The 21,887-nt window shown below is 35.5% G+C and overlaps 1 protein-coding gene and 1 pseudogene across 15 annotated transcripts in view; one reads left to right on the top strand and one right to left on the bottom strand.

Moving 5' to 3' along the window:
* Nrf1 (nuclear respiratory factor 1) overlaps positions 1–21,887 on the top strand; it is a 136,673-nt gene that overhangs the window by 43,233 nt on the left and 71,553 nt on the right. For 7 of the 15 annotated variants that reach the window (XM_071611927.1, XM_071611913.1, XM_071611911.1 and 4 more), the window contains 5 exons: positions 6,694–6,856; positions 8,250–8,481; positions 8,606–8,644; positions 18,262–18,376; positions 21,415–21,541. In XM_071611927.1, the coding sequence (XP_071468028.1) occupies positions 8,259–8,481; positions 8,606–8,644; positions 18,262–18,376; positions 21,415–21,541 (504 nt within the window). In that variant the 5' untranslated portion in view covers positions 6,694–6,856; positions 8,250–8,258. Of the gene's footprint in view, positions 1–5,679; positions 5,809–6,693; positions 6,857–7,694; positions 7,775–8,249; positions 8,482–8,605; positions 8,645–18,261; positions 18,377–21,414; positions 21,542–21,887 lie in introns of those variants that run through there. The other 8 variants (XM_027950102.2, XM_071611934.1, XM_071611974.1 and 5 more) reach the window with 6 other exon arrangements.
* On the bottom strand, positions 10,329–13,202 carry LOC114104101 (cytochrome c, somatic pseudogene; annotated as a pseudogene).

Here is a 21,887-nt window from a genome sequence, read left to right as displayed (position 1 = left end):
CCTTTTATTTGAATCCATATGTATTACCACTATTTTCATCTTTTCACATTGGTTCAGAAGAATCATTGACAGGTCCATCCAAGCCTCTCTTTTTTTGGGGGTGGGAATAGAGGTGGGGGTGGCACCGGGGGTCAGTGTTGGGGGATCTAACCCAGAGCCTTGTACATGCTAGGCAAGCACTGTGCCACTGAGCCACACCCCAGCCATGATCCTCTCCATTTTGTGAGTTATCACAAAATTATACTAGGAGTATTGGTTTCTTGTAGTTTCTTTATTTTGTGTCTAGGAGAACAGTATTTCAGTTGCTCGAGTTAATATAATATAGGGCTTTAGGGTGCAAATCTTTTGAATACAATCAAGAAAACCATCCTCAGAGATAGGTGTCTAATTTAAAGATGAAAAATTGAGGCCTGATGCTTAGGAGACTAGCCAAGGACATTAGTCAGGAAGAATAGAGTTATAAAGTCACATGGATTCTGGCATCATCATAATTAATGTTGAGTGCTTGTGTGCTAGGCACTGTGTTCCTGACTTTTATCTGGATCATCTCATTTAATCCTCACCTCATCTTTTTGAGGATAGGTACTGTCATTTTTTTTTCCACTTAAAAAATGACAGAATTGAAGCTTAGAGGTTATTAAGTAACTTGTCCAGGGGTTCTATATATCTGGGCAATAGTCTATGCTGGTTTTTTTATTTTATTTTATTTTAATATTTTATTTTTTAGTTGGACACAATACCTTTATTTTATTTATCTATTTTTATGTGGTGCAAGGATTGAAACCAAGGCCTCGCACATGCTAGGTAAGTGTTCTACTGCTGAGCCACAACCCCAGACCCTGGTTTTTAAAAATTCACATTATCTAATATATTTCAGCCTTTTAGCAATTCCCATCAGTTTTGCTAGCCAGAGAATCTGATTGCTCATGAATGAAAGCTAAATTGCTTCACTAAAATTGACTTAACTGGATGGAGTCTAATGATCTCATGTAATATGTGTATGTCAGTCATATCTGGCTTTAGACAACCTGTTTAATTTATGAAAACATTGAAAGCAACATTTACAGATATCTCACTCTGGTTCAAAGAAACTAGAACACCCTTGCCTTTGCATTTTAGAGTGTGTAGAATACAAATGGTTAGAGAGACTGAAGACTAGGATGAGGGAGGGAGGTGGAAAGAGATGGGGCACTAGGCAGAAGTGACAAGCCTGTGGAGCAGACAGCCCTATTGATTTATACTGTGAACTGCATTTGGGAGCAAAGAATTGAAATCCATTTTGCCAAGCATATAGCGTACAAATCCCTTTGAAAAGCAGTTTGATGCCATCTAATCCCAAATCATTTGAAAACAATTTTGAAGTACCCAGAATTCTAAAATGCCCTATGCAATTTGTCTCTTAGATTAGGAGAACAGAGAAATGGATGGAAAAATAGCACTTTATTGGTATTTTCTTCTCATATATTGTGTTTAACTGTGTGACTTAGTGTGTTCAATTACGTTTTAGATAAGTACAAATCTGGGGGCAAGGACATATTCCCTTCGATTTTCTGAAACTTGCACCAAATACAAGATATGGATGAAATCTTGGGGCAGCTTATCGAGTATATCTCTTAAAAAAAAAGATTTTAATAGTCCATAATGTCAGACTTTTAGAAATGTTCCAAATATGATACAAATAATTGTTGTAGTCTCCTTACCCACATTTTCCAAATGTTAACATTTTACCCTGTTTTTCTTCCTTTTATTTCTCTATTAAATAAATATTATTTTGCCATGTTCCTCTTGAAAAGCTTCATTTGGAAAAAGGAGGGTGTGATGGCGGGGGGAGATGACCTCAACAGGAAAGGAAGAGTGAGAAGGGGATTGGTGTGATAGCTGAGTGCTTGCTAATCTTTTTGGATTTGTGGAACCCTGTGGTTGTTTTATTTTGTAATTATAGTGAACTTTATATTGAAATACAGCATACTCCTTGAGATAATTAAATAGTTCCAAAGTTAATAATTACTATGTTAGAAGGATGAATTGTCATATGTGTAGAATGGTATGAGAGTTTTTTTAAAAAAAGGCAATTAAAAAAGCAAAAAGATTTGTGAATAGTGCAAGAATTAAAACAGAATCAAGAACAAAAAATAAGAATCTGGTCATCTGCATGCAAACAGTTGACCTGAAGAAGAAAGACAGCAGGATGAAACTTAAAGTGATTACTCAGAGGAACAAAGGATTTTAGAAGTCCCCAAAGATGGAAAATGAGACTTATAATAGAGCAGAGTAAAAGTGACAAGAATTTAAATAGATTATTATGTTCCTTTTAGATGTAGCCATAAAAGTCATATGTCTGTATCTATATGGTTGCAATTTCTTTTGGTAAGTTCTAGATATGCAGTGATGTATGTTATCACAATAGTCAAATTTCACATTTTTGTGTGGGTTTATACACATAAGGTTGTCTACTCAACTTTTCAATATGGGTGGGTCAAAATTTAAAGTATATGTCCTTTGACCAAGCAATTATATCTTCAAGAATTTATTCTTTTTGTTTGGTTTTGTTTTTGTGGTTGTGGGGATCAAACCCAGGGCCTCATGTCAGGCAAGCGCTATACCACTGAGCCACATCACCAGTTCAAGAATTTATTCTTAAAAACAATTATCAAATAGTGTGTACAATTTTTAAATAAAGAAAATAAAGGGCTAGTTTTTTAATTCTGTTCTGAGATTAATCTCATTCTTTGTATAGAAGTTAAACTTGTATAAGGATTTTGAAATTTCAAGTTGTGGTAAAATCATATTGTGCATCCAAGCTCCAGAACTCTTTTCATCTTACAAAACTGAAATTTTGAACCCATGAAGCACCTCCTCATTTCCTCTTCCCCTCAGCCTCTGGCAACTACATTTCCACTTTGCTTAACTGTGATTTTTACTACTCTAACTACCTCATGTAAATGAAATTATATAGTATTTATTTTTGCCACTGGCTTATTTCACTGAGCAAAATGCCTTTTCCTCAAATCTCATCCAGGTTGTAGCAATGTGTCAGAATTTCCTTTTTTAAAAAATTAGTTTCAAATAGACTACTTTTTTTTGTTTGTTTGTTTCAGTAGTTCAAGTTTACAGCAAAATTGAATGGAAGATACAGAGATTTCTTTTATAATCCTTGCCCTCATACATGCATGGCTTTCCCCTCTATCAACTTACTGCACCAGAGAGGTGCATTTGTCCTGGTCGATGAGCCTAGATTTACACATCATTGTCACCAAATTCCAGAAGTATACATTAGGTGTTTACATTGGTGTTGTATGTTCTATGGGTTTGAACAAATGTATAATGATATGTATCTACTACCATGGTGTCATACAGAGTAGTTTTACTGCCTTCAAAATCCTCTGTGCTTTGCCTATTCATCCCTCTATTCCCCTTAATACCTGGAAATCACTGAACCTTTTACTGTCTGCATAATTTACCCTTTCTAGAAGGTCATATAGTTAAAATCATGTGTTATATAATCCTTTCAGATTGACTCCTTTTACCTGGTAATGTTAATTTAAGGTTTTTCTATGGCCTGATAGTTAATTTCTTTTTAGTGCCAAATAATAATTTCATAGTTTGGATCAACAACATTTTTCTATCTGTTCATTTACTGAAGGACATTGTGTTGCTTCCAGGTTTTGGCAATTGCAGATAAAACTGCTGTAAACATCAATGTGCAGATTTTTGTTTTCAATGTGCAGATTTAAGTTTTCAATTCCTTTGGGTAATACCAAGAACTATAATTGCTGGATCGTATAGTAAGAGTGTATTCAGTTTTGTAAGAAATGCCAAACTGTCTTTGAAAATGACTGTACCCAGCAATGAGTGACAATTCTTGATCCACATTCTGGATAGCATTTAGTGTTGCTAGTGATTTGGATTGTACCTATTCTAATAGGCATGTAGTGGTATCTTGTTTTAAATATCCAATTCCCTATTGACATATGATGTTGAAAATTTTTTTCTATGCTTATTTATCACTTGTATACCTTCTTTGAGATCTCTCTTCAGATTGGTTATTTTACTATTGTTGAGTTGTAAGAATTCTTTGTTTATTTTGGATAACAGTCCTTTATTAGATACGTCTTTTTACACATATTTTTCTCTAACCTATGAGCTTGCCTTCTCATTCTTTTGACAGTGTCTTACACAGAATAAATTTTTTTTTATTTTTCTGGTTTTATGTTCTGTTTTGTTTTTGGTACCAGGGATTGCATACAGGAGCACTTAACCACCGAGTCACATCCCCAGCCCTTTTTATTTTTTATTTTGAGATAGGGTCTCACTAAGTTGCTGAGAATGACTTTGAACTTTCAGTCCTCATGCCTCAGCCTCCTGAGTCACTGGGATTACAGGCATAACGTCACTGTGCCTGTCTAGAGTAAAAGTTTTTATTGTTTTGAAGTCCAGTTTCTCAATTCTTTCTTTTATGTATCCTGACTTTGGCATTGTATTTAAGAAGTCATTGCCATAAGTTATCTAGATTTTTTTTCCATATTATCATCTAGTCGTTTTATACTTAGGTACATGATCCATTTTGAGCTTATTTTTGTGAAGAATAGAAGATCTGGTTGGGCACAGTGGTTGGTGTCTATAGTCCCAGCTACTCAAGAGGCTGAAGCAGGGGATTCCTTGCACCTAGAAGTTCAAGGCAGCCTGGACAAGACTCCATCTTAAATAATTAATTAGAATAAGGTCTGTGTCTTGATTCGTTTTTTGATGTGAATGTATATGTGTTCTAGCACCCATTCATTGAAAAGACTAACTTTGTTGAAACTTCATATTGGCTTTGCCCCCCCTATAAAAAAAATCAGCTGACTGGGACTTGGGTTGTAGCTCAGTGGTAGAGTACATATCTAGCATATGTGAGGCTCTAGGTTCAATTCTCAGCACTGAATTTAATAAATAAAAAAAGTCCATCAACAACTAAAAAATATATTTTTTTAAAAATCAGTTGACTGTATTTATGCATGTCTATTTCTAGGCTCTCTGTTTTTGTTCCATTGAACTAATTGTTCTTTTGCCAGTACCATACTGTCCTGATTTCTGTTCTTAAAGTCAGATGGTGTCAATCCTCTTACTTTCTTGTTCTTCAGTATTCTGTTGGCTATTCTGGGTCTCCAGCCTCTCCGATAAACATTTGTATGTGTGTGTGTGTTGGTGGCAGCCCGGGGCGGGGTGGGGCGGGGTGAATATTGAACCCAGGGGTACTGTACCACTAAGCTATGTCCCCAGCCTTTTTGAGATAGGGTCTCGTTAAGTTGCTTAGAGCCTCACTAAATTGCTGAGAATTTGTGATCCTCCTGCCTCAGCCTCTCAAATCACGGAGATTACAGGTGTGTGCCACCATGCCTAGCCTCTCAGTATAAATTTTAACAGTTTGTTGATATCCACAATAGCTTGCTAAGATTTTGTTTGGGATTATGTTGAATTTAGAGATGAAGTTGAAAGAACTGACATGTTGATTGTCACATCCTGAGCAACAGTTTATTTACGGGTAACCAAACTGGTTGATAAGGGGATTAGGAAAAAAACAGACAGACACAAAAGTAAAGAAAAAGCTAGGGCTTTGTGATCCAGCCTGCTTCTGGTGGAGGAAGACTGACCACGAGCAAGCTTGCACGTTTACTATATAGGTTTAAACTTCAGAAGGATTTATTGTGAGAAAGCTGCTTCAAGATAAACAAAACCAGGGGCCGTGGTTGAGCACTTGCCTAGCGTGCACGAGGCACTGGGATCCATCCCTGGCACCACGTAAAAATAAAAACAACTAAAATACAGGTATTGAGTCTATCTACAACTTAAAAAAAAATTATAAGATAAACAACACTGAAGCTGAGGGTAAACACAGCCCAATTAGAACTCTACTTCCAGGCAGCAGACATTTGAACCCAAAGTTTTGAAATAATAAAACTCCTTGACTAGCAAAGAATTTCCCTTTGAACAGGGCATCACTAAATAACTGGGCAGTTTTCTATCAGGACCTTTGCACTGAGAAATTCCCTTGTCTCAAGAGACATGTTGCCTCTGTCTTTGGGCAGTTCAGAGACCCATAATTCATTTGTTACTCCTGATAATTGATAGTATTGAGTCTTCCTATCCATCAATATGGAATATCTATTTATTTAGTTGATTTCTTTCATCAGAGTTTTATAATTTTCCCTGTATAGATTTAGTACCTATTTTGTTAGATTCATACCTTAGGATTTCATTTTTTGTGGGTGTTAATATAAATAATATCATGTTTTAACTTCAAATTCCATTTGTTCATTGCTGCTGTATAGGAAAACATTGACTTTTGAATGTTCATTTTGTATCTTGCAACCTTGCTATAATTATTATTAGTTCCAGATTTTTGTTGATTGTCTTAAATTTTTTACATAGAAAAATATGCCATCCATTAACAGAAACGGTTTTGTTTCTTCCTTCCCAATCACGGTACTGTTTGTTTATGTATTGTCTTATTGCATTAACTAGCATTTCTAGGACAATGTTGGAAAAAGTATTGAGAGGAGACATCCTTATTTTTTTCTGACTTTAGTGGAAAAGCTTCTAGTTTCTCACCATTAAATATAATGTTAGCTGTAGGTTTTTTGTAGATGTCTTTTAACAAGTTGAGGAAGTTCCCCTTTATTCCTAATTTGCATTTTTTTTTTCCTTTTTAAGGCTGAATAATATGTGGTATGTATGTACCACATTTTGTTTCCCAATCACCCGTTGATGGACACTTGGGTAGCTTCTACCTTTTGGCTATTGTGAATAATGCTGCTATGAATATGAACATGGGTATACAAATCTCTCTTTGAGACCCTGCTTCCAATTCTTCTGGGTAAGTACCAGAAGTGGAATTGCTGAATTGTACGGTAGTTCTATTTTAAATTTTTTCAGGGACCAATATACAAAATATTATATGCAAGAATTCACGATGCTGATGTTTATAACATCAAAATTTTGGAAGCAGCCTTGCTTCATCAGTAGGTGATTGGTTACATAAATTACAGCACATCATACAATGACGTATTCTGTAGCTTTTTAAAAACAATAAGGTAGATCTATATAGTGATTTTTCAAAATTTATTTTTATTTATTTATTCGTTTATGTATTTATTTATTTATTTGCGTGTCTCACATGTATTAGGAAAGTGTTCTACCACGAGCCACAACCCCAGTCCCTCTATATAGTTTTAATGTGTTAAAATGTCCAGATATATTTTAATATGAGAAAGGTAAACAATATATATAATATGCACATTTTAATTTTAAATCTATATACATATATCTTGTGCTCATTTTTTTTTTCAAGAATAATGAACTAGAAAGGGAAAGGAGATTGTAAGTACAGCAGGAGAGCAAACTTCGCTGCATTATAATTTACTGCTTCAGTTTAGGGTTTACAAGAAATGTAGCTTTGTAAGCAGAGAAGTCAATTTGAATAATTGTATGAGGGGGTTAACTCCCATTTTCTTTGAAATACAAAGAAAATGTTAAGTATTTCACTTATTTACAGTTTTTTTGTCCATAATGTCAAATGCTAGTCACTGGGATATTTTGTTTTGTTTTGCGTTTTGCATTACTAGGGACAGGTCCCTAGGACCTTGCATGTGTTAGGCAAATGCTCTGTCACTGAGTTACATCCCTGGCCCTTTTTATTTTTATTTTGAGACAAGATTTCACTAAGTTGTTCATGGTGGCCTCGAACTTGTGATCCTCCTGCCTCAGCCTCCTGAACAGCTGGGATGACAGGCAGGTACTATCATGCCTGGCAATTTTTGTTGTGTTCTAAAGTCTTTTTGTTATTTGTGTCAAGAATATTTGTTAGTTGTGACATGAGATATAAAATTATCATAGTGAATTTCCATCAAAATGGTTTCACATAAGGAAAACGTCCCTCCATTAAAAAAAATATATATTTATTTAGTTGTAGATAAACACACAGTATCTATTTATTTTTATGTGGTGCCGAGGATCGAACCCAGTGCCTCACATATTCAAGGCAAGCACTTTACCACAGCCCCAGACCCCCTCCATTTTTATGTTATATTTGAATAGTGCTTTCTGTTTCCCGTGGCTTGGTGTGATGAGGTAAGTAGTAAAATCAGGCTTGTCAAAGTCCTTTTGTTCTTGGAGAAAGTGTCAATCTTTTTCTTAGTTTAGGAATTGTGCTACATTACACACTGAATTCTGTTTTTTTGTTTTGTTTTGTTTTTCTTTTATTCTGGCAGTAGATCTTCATGGAGGAACACGGAGTGACTCAAACTGAACACATGGCTACCATAGAAGCCCATGCAGTGGCCCAACAAGTACAACAGGTCCACGTGGCTACTTACACTGAACACAGTATGCTAAGTGCTGATGAAGACTCCCCTTCTTCTCCCGAGGACACCTCTTATGATGATTCAGATATTCTCAACTCAACAGCGGCTGATGAGGTTACAGCCCATCTGGCTGCTGCAGGTAATATTTGGACTGGGTTTTTTTTTTTTTTTTTTCCTTTGCTTGTGGTACCATTCTTATCTGAAAGATTTAGGATCAAGGCAGGCACTCTCACATTTATCTTCATCACAATTTTTTTTTTTAGCGGTGCTGGGGATCAAACCCAGGGCTTCACGTATGCTAGGTAAGTAGTCTACCACAATTTTTTAAGCCTTGCATATAATTACTGGGACTTGATCTACAGTCATTTACTATTAATGTATGACTTTGGTTTTATTGTCTTATCCCATTCTGAAGGTCTTTGGTACCAGGGATTGAACCCAGGGGCGCCTAACAACCACTGAGCCACATCTCGAGCCCTTTCATTATATTTTATTTAATCAGAGTCCCACTGAGTTGCTTAAGCCCTGGATAAGTTGCTGAGGCTGGCTTTGACTCACAATCCTGCTTCTGTCTCCCAAGCCACTGGGATTACAGCTGTGTGCCACTAGGCCTGGCTCTCTTTTGGCTTTTAACAGAAGTATTTATTCCATTTATATTAAATGTAAGAACTGATATATTTAGATTTAAATTTGTCATCTTGGGGCAAGGGATGTAGCTCAATGGTAGAGTGTATGCTTAACATGCTCGAGGTCCTAGGTTCAATCCCCAATACCAAATAAATAAGTAAATTTATTATTTTTTATTTAACATTAAATCTTTAATAATTTGTCTATGTAAACCTTTAAAAAATAAATAATTTCTTCACCTATTTATTTGACATATTTACTACATGTTTTATCTTTGCTCACCTGTTATATTTACCTTTCTGTTTTTTGAGTGATTGAAAAGTTTTCTTTCTTTATTTTTCTTGTTAATTTGGAAGATATATATGCCTTTGCTATTGATGATTCCCCTTGAAATTAAATCATACATCATTCATTTATCAGAGTCTTATATACTTGGTACTTTTGTCCTTCATGGGGATATAATTTCATTCCTGTGTTCCTGTCTTATGCTATTATTATCTGGTGTATTCATTCATTGAATATTTTAAACCCCACAAGATATTGTTTTATACATAGTTGATATTCACTTTTTCTATGTCTCCAGCTGCCTTATGAGATCATTTTTCTTTTGCCCCAAGGACATCATGTAATACTTCATTTAGTATGGATCTACTAGTAGCATATTCTGCTTTAGCTTATCTGGGAACGCTTTTATTTATCCTTCAACTTTGAAGGATATTTTCTCTAGGTATGAAATTCTAGATTGGTGGTTATATTCTTTTCTAATATTAAAGATAGTGTTCTACTGTCTTTTTTTTTTTTTGAGAAGTGTTAAATATTCTTTATTTAATATCATACATAAACCACACTAAAATGCCTTTCCATAAGGAAACAACAGCATTTTAGATACAGGGAATTCTAATTAAATGGGCATGGTCAACAAAAATATAAAGTAGACACTGCTTCCTTATCTTCAACCACTGCCTTTAATAGGCTAATGAACACCAATTGAAACAAATGTGAATCATGCTTGGTTCTGAGAGAGTGAAGTGATTTCACCCATATTTTAAACATATTCACATAATCAGTTCTATAAAACTAAATATAAAGCCAGTTTTCAGATGTCATTCACCATTTTTGTGAAATACTGAACATTACTAATTAAGTCCAACCACAACTTTAAAAAGGGGAAACAGTGATAGAATTTACTGAAGTGGGAATATAACCAAAATATTAATTTAACTACAAGTCAGTTTTACTTAAATCAGGATTGTCCAACAAAAATAATTTTGTCAGTCATTCATGATCTGATTTCTGGTGTATCACATCAATTAAATTATGGTGCACATAAAAAAGCCAAGAGACATTTCTGTTTTGTACTAAATAAGGCAGTAGCTATTCCTCATTAGTGGCTTTTTTGAGGTAAGCTATTAGGTCTGCCCTTTCTCCCTTCTTCTTAATGCCAGTGAAGATCATTTTTGTTCCAGGGATGTACTTTTTGGGATTCTCCAAATACTCCATCAGTGTATCCTCTCCCCAGGTGATGCCTTTGTTCTTGTTGGCATCTGTATAAGAGAATCCAGCAGCCTGACCTGTCTTCCGCCCAAACAGTCCATGGAGATTTGGCCCAGTCTTGTGCTTGCCTCCCTTTTCCACCGTGTGGCACTGGGCACACTTCTGAACAAAAATCTTCTTGCCTTTCTTGTCGCTAGTGCAAAGAAGGTTCCCGATCAGAAGCTGAATGTCCCACTCTCTCGCGCGTTCTATTGTCTTTTGGGTCCCATTGTTGCTATTGAGAATCCAACTGTTTCTAATATCTACTAATTCTTTGAAGGTTATCTCCCATATTGGTGCCTCCCTACTAACTGTTTTTAAGATTTTCTGTCTTTAGTTTTGTGATGTATCTGGCTCTGATTTCTTCTCTTTAGGATTCTTTAGATATCTTGAATCTCAATTCTGAGAAATCTGAGCCATTACATTTTGTTTATGATTCATTCCATCTCTTTGCCTTTATGACTCCAATTATATTCGTTAGTCTCCCTCACTGAATCCTTCATGTCTCTTGCCTTTTGTTCTGTCTGTACCATTCTTTTGTCTTTTGATGCTTCATTCTGTGTAGTTTGTTCTGTCTTTTAATTTATTAATTTTTTTCTTAGCTGTATCTAAAATGCTTTTAAATCTGTTCACTGAATAACTAATTTTGATAATTGTTAGTGGTTTGGGCTGTTTTTTTTTTTTTTTCCCCCTCTCTCCCTAGTTTTAGATGTTTATTTATTCACAGTGCTAGGGATCAAACCCAGGGCTTTGTGCCTAGGCAAGTACTATACCACTGAGTTACATCCCGAGCCCTAGAATTTCTAGTGTGTGTTTTTCCCTTACAAATCTGCACTGTTGCAGTTTCTAGTTGTGGTGGTGGTAGTGGAGGGGAGTATTCTTAAATCCCCTTGAATAAAGTAAACACGATTTTACAATTTATCTGGTAATTCAACTTTCTGCAGTACTTATGGATCTCTGTTGTATGCTATTTAATGCCATTTCTTGTTTATGTTGGCTTGTCTCTTCATATACTAGTTATGTTTGAATGCATGCTGGATGATGTTTTTGGAAACTTATTTTTAGAAATAAATTTTGGGTCTAGGATAATGTTAATTTCCTTTTGAGATTTTTTTTTTTGCGGGGGGAGTGGGGGGTTGGAGTATTAGGGATTGAACCCAGGGACACTTTACCACTAAGCCACATTCCCAGCCCTTTGAATTTTTTATTTTGAGACAGGGCCTCATTAAGTTGCTTAGGGCATTGCTAAGTTGCTGAGGATAATCTTGAATTCTCAATCCTCCTGTCTCAGCCTCCCAAGTCTCTGGGATTAGAGTCTCTGCACCCAGCTCACAATGATTTTTGTTTGCTTCTGCCAAATATCTGAGGGCAGTGGGAATCCTGGATCATCTTAATCCAGTTTAAGATTTTGAGACTTTCTAGAGTACTAAGTGACTTAAAGCTGGGCTGTATTTTATATTATTCTATTTATATTGTAATAGCACCATAAAAACTATGCCTAGATGGGTCTAGTGTTATATAAAGAATAAATACCTTAGAAGATATTTAGGAAAAGCTGGACAGGAAATCAGTGATCAGGAGTGGCAAAAATACTATCTTTATAAATGAATGCTGTATTTAAGGGGAAGGAGACGGATACAATGAAGAATGAGTAATCTTATATTTTCGGTTATTATCTAATGTGTTAATTCTGGAATAGTGATTTAAAAATAAGGCTTAGAGCTGGGGATATAGTTCAGTGGTAAAGCACTTGCCCAGTATGCATGAGACCCTGGATTTGAACCCTGGCACTCCCACCCCCACCCCCAAAAGGCTTAGTGGTGTAACAGATGAGATGTTTAACATATGTTTTGTGAAATTCATACACTTCCCAGAAGAGGGCATCCTAACACAGTGAATTTAAGTCAATGTTTTTCCTATAAAGGAAGATACTGCGTTGTCATAGTGTTAAGATCAGAAAAGGTGGCTGGCATGTAGCTCAGTGGGCATGCTTATCTAGCATGCATATTCCCTAAGTTCAATTCCTAGCACTGCATTAAAAAAAAAAAAAAAAAAAAAAACTTAGGATAAGTATTGTAGTTTAACCCTTTCACGTGACATGTGTGGAAACTGAGGGAAAAAAGATTTAGTGTTAACAATAATTATTGAGGAACTATTACTAGAAGACAGGCAAGAACTTGCTCCCAAGAAAGCTCTCAGTCTAGTGGTGGAGGAGGGATACAAATAGTAAAGTGATATAATTTCAGTGAACATTGAATGCTCTGAAGAAAATAACAAGGTAAAGTAATGGTGAGAGAAGGTGGGCTAGTGAGTGGTTGGAGAACGTTCTCTGGAGATGGTTGTCATTGACAGGCAGTTAAGTATCAACAAAGGAAAGGGCATTTCAGACTGAGGAAATAACCAGAGCAAGAACTCACTAATGGGAAATAGGAAGGAGGAAGCGGTGGTTGGAGCTTTGTAAGCCAGAAGAGAAAATGGTGCAAGAGGGCAGGTGTGAGTCAAACCACACAGGGTTTAGGAGCTGTGTAAGGTAAAGAATTTGCAGAGACTGCAGAGGCCATGGTTAATTGCCTGGGCTTGCATTTGAACCCTAACTCCACTTAATACTAGCTAGAAGATCTTTCTAAGGAGTGAGTCTATAGCATGCATCATGTTTGAAGGAAACCCAGAAAAGGTAAATGACCATCCATCTTACCACATTGTACCTCAAAAATGCTTCTAATTCTCAGCAGCCCATTTTAATGCTGATAGCCCCTAATTAGTGTTGATTTTCAAGGCAGAAAGTTTAGAAGTAGTACAACAAAATGAAGTCAGTAGGTAATAAAAACAATAATATCTCAAGATAGTCAAATGTTTTGGTGTCAATCACCAATGTGAATTTTAGAGGACTTCTTTTTTTTAAGAAAAATTGAATTTATTTTATTTTCTTCAAAGTGATAAGGGATAGGGTAACAGATTATGTCACATGGTCTTAGACATAATTAGTACCTTCAATGTGATGTTTGGAAAAGTTGCCTCATACTAAAGTATAAAATACTTGAATATTTGAATATAGAAACATTCAAGATTGATATGACAAACACATGCACTCACTACCCAGCTTTGTCAATTATGGCTGCTATTTTGACATGTTTACTTCAGTTTTTTTTTTTTTTTTTTTTTTTAATAAGAATTACAGATGTGGTTGAAACTTCCAGTGTTCCTCTTTCTAATCTTGTTCTTCTCCCTAAGGAACCATTATTCTGGATTTGGTCTTTCTCATTGTCTTGCATTTCTTTATATTTTTGTTCTGTGTACATTTATCATTAAATAATACCTGGCATTGTTTTACATATTTTAAATTACATATTAATGATATTACTCTTTTTTTTTTTTTTTTTTGTACTGTGGATTGAACTCAGCAGGTACTTGACCACTGAGCCATATCCCCATCTCTTTTTTGTATTTTATTTAGAGACAGGATCTCACTGAGTTGCTTAGTGCCTCACGCCATTGCTGAGGCTGGCTTTGAACTTGCAATTCTCCTGTTTTAGCCTCCTGAGCCGCTGGGATTATAGACATGCGCCACTACGCCTGGCTATATTATATTATATTATATTTCTATAATACTATGTTTGATTTAGCATTATTCTCTGAGATTTATTCATGGCAATAATATGGCTGTGTATTCATTTCAACTTTTATTTGGGATTGCATTCATTACCTGAACATTTCATTCATAGATGCTTAGGTGGTTTATAATTTTTTGCCATCATAGTTGCTGCAAATGAAAATCATTTTACATATATTCTTATACATATGTGTGATAGTTTCTCTAAATATGGCTTTCAAACTCTTTATAATGTCTCACATTAATATATTTTAAATTGTGATCCAGAATAAACAAACAGTCAAACCACACAAGGTTTAGGAGCTGTGCAAGGTAAAGAATAAAGGTGGGGGTATAGCTCAGTGCACATATAACAGAAATAACAATTTTTCTTGAAATAATACTTATCCCTATTACAAGTGATATTACTCTGTAATATTTTCTAGTCTGTTCTGTTTTATTCTATTTTAGTGGGGGGAAAAACTGCTCACAAGCCACCAAATGGTCATAATCTACAATTTTAAAAATACTACTTGAGGGTATACGCAGGAGGGGAGCTAGAGGGCCAAAGATAGGCACATTTTTAACTTTACTAAATATTGTCTTTCCAAATCAGTGTATTAACTTAAATTTTCATAAACCGTGGTAGAGCAAAAATGGGAACTTTAGCAATTTAAGAGCTGACAGGCTGTGGTTTTGCATGCTGACACTCTGCAGCTCTGCTTACTGACATTTAACCCATAGGGGCTTATAGCCGCTAACCAGGTACCTTACAGATAACAGCAGTAGTGGAAGCAGGAAACAATAACAGGGACAGAACAATTCCCTTTTAGGCTTAGTGCAATAAAAGTCCCTAAACTACATGAGCTACAAGTCCCTGGGCTGTTGACAAGCTTCATCCATATAAGAAATGAAGAATGCACCCTCCAAGAAAATGACACCAACTTTCTTGCCTGTGTGTACCCAAAACTTGCTTATGCATAAAAGTTAAAACCCTACTTTGATCAGGGTTCAGACTTTGGACTGTGCTGCTGCTTCCAGATCTCGGGGTCCTGACCCTTAATTCCCACTACACTAGAGTACCTGTTGATTCTCATCCTCACATTTGGTATTATTAGTCTTTTTCATTGTTCCCAATCTAGAAGGTATAAAATAATATCTTGATGTTGGTATTTTTTTAGTTTAATTTAATATAATTTTTTTTGCAGTTTTGGGGATTGAATCCAGGGCCTCAAGCTCACTTTGGCACCTTTTCTACCACAGAGCTGTGTCCTCAGTCTTCAGTGTTGGTTTAATTTGCATTTCTCCAAGATAGAGTCTGTTTTTCCACACAGACAATTAGCACCATATTTTTGATAGTCTATTCTTTTCTTACCCATCTGCTCATATGGTAGAATGTTTATGAACTTTTCAATTCATTTTTATTGGCTTGTCATTCCCTGAGCCAGTTCTACACTTAATAACTATAGCTTTATAGTGACTATTTAATTATAGTTATTATTTAATATGTGATAGAATGAGTGTCCTCTCTTCTTAATATCTTTTAAATTGCCTATTCTTGGCCATTGTACTTCCATTTAAATAATAGATTCAATTATCAAGTTCCCCAGAAGCCCTTACTGGGATTTTCATTTGAATTGTGTTGAATTTATAGATTGATCAAATTAAGCAATTTTATTCATAATAGCATAAAACTGGAAATAGCCCAAGTGCCATGGATTAATTAAACTAGTTTATTCTTACACTGGAATACTACTCAACAAGCAAAAAGGAACAAATGACTGAATAGATGAATTCTAAAAACATTTTTCTAAGTAAAAGAACTTTACTAAAGAGGTATATGTTGTATAATTCTGTTTATTGAAGTTCTAGAATAAGTAACACCAAAGTAGCGTGAAAAAAATCAGAAAATAGTAGTACCTTTGGGAGGATTAGAAAGGGGCATGAAATAACCTTTTTTATTTATATATACACACACTATATACTTGAGTTTGTGTGTTTCATTATATGTAGATTTTACCTCATGAAAAAAATGCAAACAAATATTGAACTGTAGCTAATGATATGCCTGCTGAAGTATTTAGGGCTATCATTGACATTTGCATTTTATTTTGAAATGCCTTAAAAGAATTTGGATTGGTGAGTGGATAAATGTATGTAGTGAAATGTTAAAATTCTTTTAACTTTGCTTAATGTGTGGAAGTATTCATGATAAAATGTTGGATTCCTATAACTCAATAGAAAAATGAAGAAGCTGATTTAAAAATGGGCAAAGGACTTGAATAAATGTTTCTCTAAAGAGTTAAATAGATGGCCAACAGCTATATGAAACGATGCTTAACATCGTAGAACATCAAGAGATGCAAATCAAAACCACAATAAAGTAGCACCACACACTTGTTAGGATGGCTGTTATCAAAAATATGAAAGATAACTAATTTTGACAAGGTTACAGAGTAATTGGAACCCTTTTTTGGAGTTTCCTCAAAAAATTCAAAATAGAAACTGTTGGATATTTACCCAAAAGATTTTAAATCAGGATCCCAAAGAGGTATCCCACGTTCATTGATGCCTTGTACACAATAACCATGATGTGAGAACAATCTACATGTCCAGTGATGGATGAATGACTAAAGAAGATACAGCATATATGTACACAAAATGGAATATTCAGCCATACAAAATGAAGGAAATCCTGCTGTGTGACGATGTGGATGCATCTTGAGGACATTTTGCTAATTGAAATAAGCCAGTCACAAAAGGACAAATACTGCATGATTCTACTTATGAAGTATCTGAATAATCAGACTCGTAAAAGCGGAGAGTAGGATGGTGGGACTAAGGGGAAGGAGATCTGGGGAGTTTATGTTCAGCAGAGTTTCAGGGCTGAAGGATGTAGCCTAGTGGTAGTTTTTGCTTAGGGTGTGCAAGGCCTTAGGTTTGATCGTTAGCACCACACATGTGCATGCATGCATACACACAAAGATAGCTTCACTTGTGCAAGAGGAATAAGTTCTTGATATCTGCTTGTACAAAATTATGCTTATAGTTAATTAATATTGTACATACTTAAAAGTTTTGTTAAGGTAGATTTCAGAAATTTAAGTATGCTTACTATAATTTTGTAAAATAAAACATTGGGAAAGAATGCATCAATAAGATTTCTTTCTGTACCAACTGAAAGAAAGCAGTCAAATATTTTCAACTTGCTTTTGGGAATCAAGTTTGGCTGATTAGGCTACTAAACAACATGCACAGAAGCTCATCTGGGTTTTCCTGAAAGCTTATTTTAATTCAGTCACTTAGAATATACATGCTGGTATCATTGTGAGCAATTCAATTTAGATTTATTTAACCCTTTAGAGGGTTCACTAATTAGGATAAAGGTAGAACACCTTTTTAAAAAGAAAAAGAAATGTATTTGACATATTGAGAGTGCAGGTATCAGAGACTCTCATTGTTCATTAGGGTTACCTTTCATCCACCCTGCAAAAAACACACACACACAAAATACATGAGTTTTAGGGCAAGCCAGACCAGATTTTATTCTGATTTCCTCCTTAGAGCAGGGAAGTTTTCATCTCTTTTCTGCCAGGATGCTTTCATCAACTTGACCTAATGGCCAACATCTCCCCTTTTTGGCAAAATTCCCAGAGATAACAAGAAAAGTTTTCATTTAAGATGGTATTCTTTTACATATTCTTCTTATAGGTGATGTTGTTGCAGTTTCAGGTGTGAGTGTTTTCTCTTGTACCTTAACTTGGCTGAGTGTTATAGTAATGGGAGAGGGCACAGGAATGCAAATGAAAGTAATTTGTCTCGGTTTTGACAAACCTTCATCTTAATGCCACAGTTTGTCCTAGCACCTCTGAGAATATTGCCATTACAGACCAGGCATGCTGGCAAAACAGCTTTATACAAACTTCAAGCTGGTGTGTGGTGAGGAGGTATAAGTCATTTGTGCTGTAAAAAGATTCATTGTAAGTTTTACTAGTAAATCGCAGTATGATTCATGTTAAACAATAGTGAAGTATATTGTTAGTATCAGAAACATTCCATTTTCCCTGACAATATATTAGGAAAGAAATGCTAAGTTTTTTGTGTATCTTTAATTGCTTTCTGTTTTATACAGTTGCAGGCTTCAATCTCAGCACATACTTACTATTTCAGGTCCTGTGGGAATGGCTGCTGCTGCTGCTGTGGCAACAGGGAAGAAACGGAAACGGCCTCATGTGTTTGAGTCTAATCCATCTATCCGGAAGAGACAGCAAACACGTTTGCTTCGGTGAGGGATCCCTTATCCCTATTATAACCCTCCCTCAAATGCTTCATGAATAGATGACAGGGTTCCTCAAGGACATCAAGAGTCCTTAATGACAGATTTACTCTAAAGTAGTATTATAAAATTAAAGAAATGAAAATCTAGAAATATGATTTAAAAGATGTGTTATATTCCATTAATTCATTCAGAGAAAATTTGTATGCTTTCTATGTGCCAGGCATTATTCTAGGCATTGAGAATATATCAGGGAACAAAAAATTCCCTTAAAGAGCTTATATTCTGATAGAGGGGGAAAGAAGAGAAACAAATCATGTCAGATTGATTATAAATGTAGTGGAAAAAAATAAAGTGGAGTAAGGAAAATTACTGTAAGAAAGGAGGTGGGGAGAAATAGTAGTTTTTCTCTTATAGGGATGGTCTGAGAAATCTTTTTGATAAGTCAACCTTTGAACAGAGACCTGAAGGAACTGAAAGAGCAACCATGTTGAAGTACAGGGGAAGAGCATTTCGGGCAGAAGGAATATCAAGATCCAAGGCTCTGAGGTGGGGACTCGCAGTCATGTTGAGGGACAGTTGGTGAGAACAAGAGAGGAGAGATGGTAGCATGCTGGAGTAGAGCCCAATCATGAGGTCTTACCTTCTTATATCAGTGTTTTAACTCTTATAGTCTTAAAACCAGTGTTGTAAGTTGGGCACAGTAGCACACATCTGTAATCCCAGAGACTATGGAGGTTGAGGCAGGAGAAGCACAAGTTTGAGGCCAGCCTCAGCAGCTTAGTTAGACACTGTCTCAAAATTTTAAAAAAAAATTTAAAAAGGGCTGGAGACGTAGCTCAGTGGTAGAGAATCCCTGGGTTCAATGCCCATTACAACAACAAACAAACAAAACAGACAACCCAATATCAGAGCAGCAGAGGTAGTAAGAAGTGGTCAGGTTCTGGATGTATTTCAGAAGTCAACTCAGCATGATTCCTTGATGGATTGGATGTGGAGAATGAGAGAGAAAAAGAAGTGAAGAGTAACCTCAAGATTTTTGGTTTGATTACTGGAACCAATAGAGATGGCATTTGCTGGAGGAGGAGCAGGTATGGGAGTGAAGGCAGGGCAGAATCAGTCCTTTTGATTTGTTAAGTTTGTATATCTCTTAACCATTCAATGGTGATACAGAAGAAGCAATTGGATATATGAGTCTGGAATTTAAAAGAGAGTTCTTGACTGAGCATTATATACATATAGATAGTGTTTAAAACACAGAGACTAGGAGTTGTGTGTACCGAGACCTGACCCACTCTACCCTTTTAAGATTGTAGAGATAAAAGGAAGCATCAAAGAAGTCTTAAGAAGCAACCAGCAAGTCAGGAGAAAAAAACCAAAGAGTGGTATCCCAAAGGCCAAGTTCAAAAAGTGTTTCAAAAGAATAACCTATGTCAACCCTGTCAAATGTGATTGAATAAGATGCAAATTGACCATTAGATTGATCAGCATAGACCTCATGATTAAATTTGTTGACTGTTTTTCATAGGAATGAGGGTAAAAGGATTGGGGAGAACAGAAAGATAGGAATTGAATACAGTGAATATAAGGAATCAAGGAATGCTGCCAGATTTCTTGCTGAGTATGTGGTCTTTGCTTACTAGTACATTGAAAGGGTAGACTAGAACCCAGAAGAATTATGAAATGTAGGACTTTAGAATAATCTGTCCAGGCTTCTATTTCATCCATTGTTGCTATACTGTAGTCTTATCTGCGGGTTTATTTTCTAAGGTTTGTTACCTGTTGTCAACCGTGGTCCAAAAGATAGTAAGTGGAAAATTCCAGAATAAATAATCGATGAGTTGGAAATAACTTTTACTTTATAGTGTATTTTTATAATTGTTTTATTTTATGATGACCGTTGTTAATCTCTTAATTGTGCCTAATTTATAAACTTTATCATAGGTAAGTATGTATTAAAAAAATATATTTAAAAACTATATATATATATATGTGTGTGTGTGTGTGATTTGATACTATCTGATGTTTTAGGCATCCAGTGGGGGTTCTGGAACATATCCCCCACAGAGAAGGGAGGAATACTATATTTGTAAAGAGAAGGAGGGGGAACTATTATATTTGTAAAAGTTCTTACTCCATCAAGTTGTAAATTCTGGAAAGCAGTCCTCTGCCTCAGGCTCCTGATGCTGATACTAAATGCATGTGCCAACTCACCCACCTTGAGTATTTTTATTTTATAACTATAGTTAATTTTCTAAAAATAGTATTTTGCCTTTCCATACATATACAACATCAACTACTCTTTCTGTGGTCTTTAATCATTAATAGAATAATAATCTGACAGGATTTAAATTACGTTTGTTTCTGTGACCCTAGAATTAAGATGCATAAGAGTTATTGTTTATATCACAATGGAAATCTGACACTACAATGTTTTTTAAATAGTATTTTTGGATAAAATTATGTCTGTGAGAAATAAAAAATGACTGTCAATAAAAGAAATTAGAAGCAAGTCATTTAAACCCCTTCATTAAGCATAGACATGATAATAACGTTTGTAAGAGGAGATCTCAGCCATAATCCTTGAAAGTAGCAATAGATGGTGTTGGTTAAGATTAGGAAGACTACTGCTGTGTTCAAAATCATCCAAGGCAGGGGCTGGGGATGTGACTCAAGTGGTAGTGCTCTCGCCTGGCATGCGCAGGGAGCTGGGTTCGATCCTCAGCACCACATAAAAATAAAATAAAGGTGTTGTGTCCACCGAAAACTAAAAAATAAATATTTAAAAAAATTCTCTCCCTCCCTCCCTCTCTCTCTCTCTCTTAAAAAAAAATCATCCAAGGCAAAATTTTTGTATCACCGGGCTCATTTTTGTTCTTTAGGAGAATGGTCTAAAGAGGCTGTCACACCTCACACTCCTTTTTTCACATTTAGGTAAAACAATGAATATCTGATCAGAATTACTTACCAAGTAAGTTTGATTTTTCTTTGTGTCACTATAATTTCTTTTCTTTAACTGCTTTTGTTCTCTTTTCATTCTGATTCAGGAAACTTCGAGCCACATTAGATGAATATACAACTCGAGTGGGACAGCAAGCTATTGTCCTTTGTATCTCACCCTCCAAACCCAACCCCGTTTTTAAAGTGTTTGGTGCAGCACCTTTGGAGAATGTGGTAAGTCAGAACTAAGCTGTGTGCTCAGATGCCCTTTGCTTTGTGTGGGTGTTGTCTTTTGATCTTCTTTCCAGTACAATAGTTAGCACTTCTGTATTCTTCTCCTCTAGGGATAGAAGATGGGAACCGGTTTTCAAACCTTTTAATGCAGATTAAAACAAAAAGGATTATTAGTGTTTCTACTTTCTATAACAAGGTATTTTATCTCGTCAGATGCAATAGGAGAAAGATAATGTTTTGTTTATTAAGAAGCCAATGCAAGACTTTGTAAGAAAATGAGTGATTTATGTCTGAAACAAATGCTAGATAGTTCTAAGGTGTCAACTTTTTAAGGAAAACCTGGGAG

The sequence above is a fragment of the Marmota flaviventris genome, chromosome 1, assembly GCF_047511675.1.
Source record: "Marmota flaviventris isolate mMarFla1 chromosome 1, mMarFla1.hap1, whole genome shotgun sequence".
Classification (NCBI taxonomy): domain Eukaryota; kingdom Metazoa; phylum Chordata; class Mammalia; order Rodentia; family Sciuridae; genus Marmota; species Marmota flaviventris.
This window is presented reverse-complemented; position numbering and strand designations above follow the sequence as displayed.